This window comes from Manihot esculenta, chromosome 10, assembly GCF_001659605.2.
Source record: "Manihot esculenta cultivar AM560-2 chromosome 10, M.esculenta_v8, whole genome shotgun sequence".
Lineage (NCBI taxonomy): Eukaryota > Viridiplantae > Streptophyta > Magnoliopsida > Malpighiales > Euphorbiaceae > Manihot > Manihot esculenta.
In genome coordinates, this window is record NC_035170.2 from 4,915,660 (window position 1) to 4,925,177 (window position 9,518).

At 32.3% G+C, this 9,518-nt stretch overlaps 1 protein-coding gene across 1 annotated transcript; it reads right to left on the reverse strand.

Moving 5' to 3' along the window:
- Window positions 1-389: 389 nt before the first annotated feature.
- LOC110625105 (patatin-like protein 6) lies at window positions 390-6,478 on the reverse strand. The gene is made up of 3 exons (XM_021770641.2): window positions 4,411-6,478; window positions 2,448-2,766; window positions 390-745 (listed from the first exon to the last, which is right to left on the reverse strand). Exons 1-2 carry the CDS (start codon window positions 5,560-5,562, stop codon window positions 2,497-2,499), a joined length of 1,422 nt encoding a protein of 473 aa, XP_021626333.1. The 5' UTR covers window positions 5,563-6,478; the 3' UTR covers window positions 390-745; window positions 2,448-2,496.
- Between the last annotated feature and the right edge of the window lie 3,040 nt (window positions 6,479-9,518).

A 9,518-nucleotide genomic window follows, 5' to 3' on the forward strand; every position in this document is an offset into this window, starting at 1 on the left:
ATCACCATTCTTTTACCACCAAACAATCATAATAACATCATCAAACATCTCTTCAAAACACAAATTCACATGGAGGGCCCTCAAATCATCTTATAGAGATTAACCCAAAAAAAAAACCAGAAAAGAGAAGCTTTGGCCCCTCCATCTATGATCTATCCCATTCTCAGGAGCTGAGGTTGGTTTGGTTGAAAAGAAACATGAAGAAAAAGAGGGGAAAAAATAAAAAATAAAAATAAACAAGGTCAGTCTGAAAAAGAACCATGGCTGTTCATCTGGGTTCTTTCTTGAGAAAGTAGCCCACCACTCCCACTCAAGTTTCTTGAGAAAAAGGTTGAAAAGGACCAGATAAAGAAAAAAAGAAAGCAGGTAATAGTAATAATAACAATAAGGAAATGGAATGGGAGATATAATATATTAATGGAAACAGTAGGTTTCTTAATTGACATGAAAATATTCAGACCTGATACCTGGCCTGTCGGTTGACCTTCAAAAGCTTAAAGAACTCATAATAATGGTTTTTTTCTTTGTTTGTTTCTTGGTTCCTTGCCAATGTAGAAAAGTGGAGTGGACACCACAATGCTTATCTTCTGGCAGGCAAAGTATCCCACTCAGATATCTTCAATCCTTCATGTTGTCCTTTCCTTTCACCCAATCTTCACTTTCAAAAGTAAAAGCTGCTATATATATATATATATATAATCTTTTTCCCCTTCTTCCTTTGTTTTTCTTTCTCTTATACATATGCCTGCATTTCAAATGCAGAAATTTAGTTAGAAAAAAAGATGGGAAGTGCAAAAGATTAAAGAAAGATTTATCATGTATGAGTGGAATGAAACTAAAGAGAGCAAGAAGCACAAAGTTCTAGATCTCCTAGTCCAATGCCAATTCTTTTGACCCTTCTGGACTTTTCAAACATATCACAAAGCAAAGGCAAAAGGCACAAACCAACTACAATTCATCATCATTCTTTCATTTGTTATCACAAAGCAATAGCAAAAAGCACAGACCAACTACAATTCATCATCACTCTTTCATTTGTTATTACTTTTTTTTCTAAAAAAAAAAAAATCTTAGCACATTAAAAATAATGCAACTTACAAAAAGAATTCATGAAATTCACTTGAAAAGTGGGAAATGATTTTTCCCAATACGCTATTTTTAATGCATAATGCACCGAGCAAATTACTTTTCTAAAACTCATTAGTATGGAAATGTGCACTTGGGTATATTTACTTAGTACTAGGAAACTTACAAATATAGTTTATAATGAATCATAAGCACAGGATTAAAGCACATCAGAATCAAACAAAATTTAGCACTTAGCTCTATCCTTATTGTGAAATGGGGATGGTTGCTTTGTTCTACCAAAGAGAATTTATTGGCTGGAGAATTTCCTCCCATTTACGCAAGATTATAATGTTGAAAAAGTACAGAGTACCATAATAATACATTTGAAAGACACAGGCAACTATACTAAATTAAGTTGAAGACAACGGAAAGGTAACATTTGATGTGACTATATACCATTAATGCCCTTGATCTAAGGGTTTACAGGTAATAAGTGTGATTTTGTGATCACAAAAGCAAGAGATGGTGTTTGGTTTTATAGGCTATGTATATAGATGTGGGTGAGCACTCCTTGGGACTTGAGAGGAAAAGAATTCAGCTTTGCCCCTAACAGAAAAACAAAATAAGGTCACAAGATAACTACTTTTTAAAGGTCCTACAAATATATGCCTTTTGGTTGCATATCTTCATATATAAATGACCAAAAGGCTAAAGGAAAACAAAGGTTTTGTTCCATAAAATGACCAAGATGCCCTTAATCTATTGCAATAATCAGTGTCGGTAGACCGACAACAATAAGGCCAGTCTTCCCACAAATCCTGTGTATAGTCTTGCATTTCAAAGACTTTTCTGTTGAACAGGAATATAAGAAGATCTACAGCAACTTAGAATAATTACGCGCTAATCAAAGCAAGGAAAATGACAAGACTGAACCCACGAGGACACAGTACATGACAAATTCTTTTGCCTCCTCATCGTGTTTACTTTGGCTGATGTCTATTTGTTTTAGACAGCTAATGTGCCAACATTTGATAAATAAGAAAATAACCAGAAGAAATGGGTTTTGATGATATGGTGCTATACAATGAGCTAAATAGAGAGGAAACAGGATAAAGAAATGCATAAGCAAATTTATCCATTTCATTTGGGCACAGTAGGTGTCAATGTGGAGACATTTCATTCCTGGAAAAAGGGAAATTTAGATTCCAAGTAATGATCATTCCTTGAACTAGTGTTTTTGTACATATAGCTTCAAGCTTCAAGCTTCCTACTTGATTATTTCATAGAATAGTCCACCAAGATGCTATCTTTAGACAAGGAGTATAAATGGATTTAAATATTTATAAAATATTTAGTGAAAGGAAAAGAAAAAAGCTTACCCTTTTTCTTTTTGCTTGGGTTGATTCTGAATATAGTTGAGAGAGGAGTCTAGGTAGGTTTAAAAGCAGCTTGCTTGAAAGCAACAGTGGGAGCAATTCTGCAGCTCCTCCTCTGATGCTCAAGCACAAGTTCTCCAGCAAACCAATCCAGTTTCTCAAAATTGCTTTGCTCTCCAATCCTCTTACCCTCAAACAGCACTGATTCAACATTTTTCTGCCCCAACATTTCCTCTGCTATGGAAATCAACATCTTCACATTGTTAGGACTTGGGTCTGTGTCCACATTGGGTCCACACCCGCCTAAGCTGGACCCATTTGCCTGTCACACCAAAATGAATTGGAATAATGAGAATTTGTACTGCACAAAGTAAGCACACACCATGCTTTTACCAAACATTAAACCGTGTGAAGCTACAGAAACCTAACCAACAAGCCAAAAAGCCTTCAAAGGACCCGCAATGCAGTTTGTTTCTACTTTTTTACTAGCATAATTGAAGCTTTATTGAGCATTGTTGCATTTCTAATTTGCCATTTTCATCCATAAGTCTAATGTTGTACAGATAAAAAATATACTATGTTAAGCATAAATAAATAAATAAACAAACGCAAAAAGAGCAGATCATGCAGCACTGATAAAGAAAAAAAAAATTGCATTGTGGAATCTAGTGGTTAGAAAGCTAGATTCCTTCACCTATAAGGTTCACATAAATCATGCTGATTTGAACCCACATTAGCCTACACTGGGTTAATTCAATTTGAATAGGTTAAGCATTGGGTTGTAAGCCAGTTGGAAATTCGGCATAATCTGTGCTTTCAGGTAATTAATTATGCATCCACTTTTCTAGCAAAGTCAAATTTAAATGGGTATGCTCAATGATCTATACCCTTTTCATCCAAGAATAGGAAGAAAGGTACTAACAAAAGCATACTGTTGGTAAGGGTAAATACCGATCTTTACCTGCGAAAAATGAGAAGATAAGATATTGAAGGCAGTACAAGAATGGCAAGATGAGAGACTATGTCCTCTACCACAAGGGCCCAAGTAACGAAAGCTACAAGCTAATTATAATATGCCTATTTGCCCTTAATATATGAACATCAATCATTATATACCCACATCCTCACAAATCCAAGCCCCAGGTCTCCAGGCTCCACATTTCCTATCATCAACTTAAACCCACAACAAAAATTTCCCATCTTGAGCCTTTTACTAACTACTCAGCCAGCTAGCATAGCATTGACACCAAAATAGATTCCCAATAAGACAATTGCTATCCAGATAATAGTTCTAAACATAGCAATAGAATTCAATTATGGAAGAAATGGATGGAGAGGAAAATAATTCAGCTACCAACTTGTGAGTTTTCATCAATTGATAGGAAATCTTGGAGAAAGGAAGTTGGCAATTAATCATTTTACCAAATTTCAGATTTCACAATTTGATAAAAAGAATTGGACCTAGAGTCTTTTATTTTTGCCATTAAAGAGAATCTGAAAAACTTCAGTTTTGCAATTAACTGCTCATTCAATAACTGAATTAAAACTCTACAGTAACTTTAGGTTTAACTTGCAATTATATCTGACATTTTGACCAAAAAGCACAAAAACCCATTAAAGAAAATTCGGTAAACCCAACACCAACACTAACGAAAATCTTTAGGTTACCCAAAAAAAAACAGTGCTTGAATCCAACCATCACATGCAACTTAACAGAGAGACCACCTCAAGTCGGCTAATACAAGCCATGGAAACACTGGCGCCAATGACCCCAAAACAATAGGAAGAAAACCCAAAAACCCCATATAAAGATCATTAACATTTATGCCTGAAAAAGACGCAATTGGCTTAACCCCTTTCACCAGCCTGGCTTGGCAAAAAATACCATAACCATGCTGTACAGAATTAAATACTCATTTTGACAGTTACACAAACATTTATAGAGCAACTTGTGTTTGGACCATACCTGAATTCTTACATAGTTACTGCTCCTACTCTGCCCAAATGCCATGGCTACAGCTTGGTCCACTGACTCTGCCGAACCATCACCGGCAATTCGAGCCATGGGTCGAGCCCAGTGCTTTGCCCTCCAGTTTTTCACCTCCTCGTACTCGTAACTCGACTCGAGAAGCTGACCAGTACCAAGCGATAGTACTAATAAATCTTCTACTCCTCTCACAAATGGAAACTCTTGCTTGTTATGCAGCACGTGCGTGATTGCTGCTGATGTTGGGTTGCTCATAGCCAAACCTCCTTCAACCGCCACGCATTTGGTCTGACCGTCAACCGACCGCATTTGAATCGGCTGGAATAAACCCGGTTCGGCCGATGTCGCCCGGCAGACTTCCCAGAGCCGGAAATCGAAACTATCGGTTTCTAATGCGTCGGCTCTTGAGAACAGAAACGGGGCTGCGCTTGAAAGATCGTAGCATGGGATTAGAACTGGTTTTAATGTGTGTTTAAGAGTTAAGCTTTGGCCTTTCTCTGTGAACGTCTCTTTCATGGCTTTCTCTAGACAGGCTGTGGCGGCGGTCGAGCCGGAACCGCCGAATAGCCGCTTAAGAACGCCGTTGCTGCCGCTACTACGACCATTTCCAGCACCTCCTCCATTTCCATTTCCAGAACGGTAAATTTTCCTGCCATGATCAGCTAAAAACCTCCAAGTGTCGTCTGCTTTCATAATTGGGTGGTGGTGATCTCTACTGCCAAAAAGCATGGCAGTAAAGATGCCGCCGATTCCTGTCCCTGCCGCAACGTCGAAATAATCAGCGATTCTGGCGTCAGGATTGCCTGATTTCGTTTTGAGTGCATGCTCTAGATAGGCCAATGCTTTCCCAGAAATAATTCCTCTCATACCTCCGCCGTCGATGGATAAGATGCAGATTTTTCCTCGCTGGTTCTTGATTGCAGAGACGCCGTTTGCATCGGCAACTGGTGGGTATATAAAAGACTCGGGTTTTGGCTCTGTGGGTGCTGGAGATATCTGCTTGGGGATCCAGAGCTTCTGATCGTCATAGCCAAAGAGAAACTTGCTTTCAAGAATTGAGAAAATTTCGTAGCTGAGCTTGTCGGTGTCGATGCTCGGTTCTTGCATGTCTACAGATTGATTGGCAGCCATTTTCAAGTCTTGGAGTTGCTTAAGAATTAGATTCTTTGCATGCTAATCTCTTGTATTGATTTTGCAAAGTTCTTCTCTCCTTTTCTTTCTCTTTTGGTTTACCTTGACAGTAAAGCCTGAGAGATTGAGATTTCTTGCCAAATATTTTTCTCTCTGGTGCTTGAATATATGCAGAGCAGAAACAGAGGTCACATACAGTTACAAGCTTCCAAAGAAAACTAATCACTTCCCTCCTCCTTTTGACAATCTTTCATCATCAAGAAGCTGAAAATTTTCAAAAAACCCTTTTCTTGTTCTTTGCTCTACAAACAAAAGAAAAAAAAGGAAAATCTTTTGGGTTTCCCAAACGCTCGGTGTCACTTCAGTTGGAGCCTGAATAATCAATCATTCTGAACAAGAAAAGAAGAGAAAGAAAAAGAAGCCCAAAACCCTCTCTTGAAAAACCCTTTTTGCCCAATCTCCTTCCTTCACTCTCCCTCTTATCTGTCTGGGATTGTGTAATCTTTGTAACAGAGCACGCTAAAGGAAGCTATAGCAGAATGATATAGCATGAAAAGATTAAACGAAGCAGGGGAATGGGTGGCTAGCTGGTGGCGAAAAAACAAAACTCAAAAGAAGCCAAAAGGAGCATAGAGGGAATAGGACTATATAGGAGGCAAGAACACAGCAGCTGCAGAGCATGTCTGATTATAGCTTTTATCACCGCAACACCATTTTCAACTATCTGTCTCTTTCTCCCATCTCTTTCTTCACTTCCTTGGTTATTTCCTCTCTCTCTTTCTATCTTCCCCTCTTATAAATTTATGTATAACGGATATACACCAATTCAACCTGAAAATGTCCTATTTACAATACAACTAAAATTCAAAAAAAGAAAATTCATTTCTCTTCGCCCCAATTCTTGTCTAAACCAGTTGACTATAACTCAGGACATAGTCTTGAGAGATCCATATATATATGTGACTTGAATGCATGGCTAGATAAATTGTGAAAAGAGATAATTATTATAAAGTTTTTAAATTTATTAAAAAATTTATTAGTTGATTTTTATTTTTATTTTAAAATTATTTAATTAAAATGTAATTATATTTTATAAAATTAAATTATTTAATTTTTTATAAAAAAATTATTAGTAAAATTATTTCAAATTTAATAAGATTAAATAGTATAGATATTTAAAATTATAAAAATTAAATAATATATATAATTAAAATTTTACTAATTAAATATTATAAATAATTTAAAATAGTAAATAAATTTTTTAACGAAAAAATTAAAAAGTTAAAATTTATAAAATATAAAAATATTTTAATCAAGTAATTTTGAAATAAGAATAAATTAATAACTTTTATAAAATTTAAAAATTTTATAATAATTTATCTTTTTAAAAATTATATTAAAATATTTTTAAAATTTATTAATTAATTTTTTATTAATTTTATGATTATTTTATTATATAATTTATATAATGTGAAAAAATTTATTAATTAATTTTTTAATTTTATAAACTATTTATTAATTAATATCTTTATATTAAAATATTTTTTAATTTTTTAATAATATTTAAAAGTTAAAATTTATAAAATAAAATAAAATTTTTCAAATCTCAAAAATATTTTAATATATTTTCAAAATTTAAGAATTTTCCATAGACACTAAATGACAATTTTTTCTAAATTTTTTATATATATAATGAAAAGTAATTGGAGTGGAAAAATATTTGAAACGGTCTTATATGTGGTTATTAAAATTTAATTTTTTTAATTAGGCGATGACCAATTGGCAGCCGACGGTTGTGTTTGGGATGTGGAGGTTACGTCTGAACAGGTACGTATGTTGTTGTTTTGAGCATGATCAACGGTCGAATTGTGGAAACAGAAAGAGAATAAGCGTATAAACTTCTACCTTCCCGCCCCTGTCGTTACGTGTAGGACCCAAATTCCAATGCCACCCGTCGGCGGAAAAACGGAGACGCTCTCCTTTTCAGCGTAATTATCCGTTGACACTTGCTCAATCCATCCGATCGATATGTTTTTAATTTTTTTTATCATATAAACCCATCATATTTGCAAAATATTAAAATATTAATTATTTTAATAATTAAATATTATTTTTTATAAAATTTATAATATTAAATTATTATAATTTAATAATAAATTTTAATAGTGATGATTTGAAATTAAAAAAAAAAAAAATTTTTATAGGGACTTTCTGAACTTATAAAAAACTTAGGTCTCGAAGAGTGCCATTTTCCTTTTATATATTTTTTTTTATCGCTAATGACGTATAATAAACTGTCTATTATTGAGTCACCTGTTTCTGTCATGTTAATTCGGACGTACGAGAATATCATATCTCTGTCCCATGCGTAACGGCCTCTCTGGGTGCGCATGTTGATGGACCGACCTACAAGACAGATGGATTGATCTCCTTTCTGGTTTTGGACTGGACTGAAAGATAAAATTAAAGCGAGATTCAGAAGGAATCTATTTAAGGGGCTAAAAAGGCTGAGACGGCCTGATTGAGAAATTCAGATGGAGTCCGGTCTGAATCATTCCACTCTCACCAGTTAAAACTTAGAAAGAAAATTGGCTAGGAAATTTATTTACGCTGAAATTCAAAATTTTTTACTATTGTGTGATTTAAGTTAAACATTTAAAAATTAATATAATTATCTAAATTTATAAATTTTATTGCTGGAAGAAAAATGTGGCTGGCTGATGTGGCAAGGCTACATGATTTATTTTATTTTATTTTTATTTAATTTATATAACATCTATTTATAAAAAATTTAAATTTTTTTATTATTTTATAATTTAACCCAAATCTTTAAAAATTAATAAAATTCAACTCAAAATTTATAAATTTATCTTCCTTTACCCCTAAGTTTTTAAAAATCTATTCTTCATTTATAAATTTAGGGAGTTAATTTGTACCAACATTAAAGATTTAGATTAAATCTTAAAATATGAAATTTTAAAATTTTTTTATGTAAATAGATATTATGAGTCAAATAAAAAATAATAAAACTATATATCAACAAGACACATTTTTTACATTTTAAATTTTAAAACCGAATATAATTACACCAAAGTTTATAAATTTAAAGAATTATATTAATTTTTAAATATTTAGATTAAATCATAAAATAGTAAAAATATTAATAGATCTATTATAATTATTCATAATTTTTATATTTTAAAATAATTATTTTAAATTTAAAAAAATATTTTGAACATAAAAGTTATAAAAAAACTAATTAAATTAAATTTTTGTAAATTTTCTTACTCTAAATAAACTAAATAAATGTTCAACACTTCAAAAAGGAAGTTATATATAAAATATAGCAATTTTATTTCTTTTAAAATAATTATTTTAAATTGAAAAAAATAAAAATATTTTATTCTGAACATAAAAGTTATAAAAAAAATTAATTGAATTAAATTTTAATTTATAGTATGAATAAATTTTTTTCTTTTTAAAATAGAGATTGAAAATTGGAAGAGTAGAACATGAGATCTCTCAAACTTATTCCATGCACTTACCATCAAGTAGGGGTGAGCATTTGGTCGGTTCGGTTCAAAATCGAACCAAACCGAATAAACTGAAAATTAAAATTTTAGTGTTTATGAAAATTGAATCGAACTGATTTTAGTCAGAAATCGAATCGAACCGAACCGGTTTGATTCAGTTTGATTTAATCGGTTTCAATTTTTAATAATTTTTTTTTATTTTTTACACTTTATTTTTAATATTTTAAAATTTAATTAAAATATTTTAATTTTAATATGATTTAATTTCTCTATATTATTGAAAAAACATATTATTATTACTAATCGGTTCGGTTTGATTTTTTCGATTTTTTTATGATCAAAACCAAACCGAACCGAAATAATCAAAATTTTTGAATTTAAAAATCGAACCGAACTAAAATGTATAAAAAATCGAATTAAATT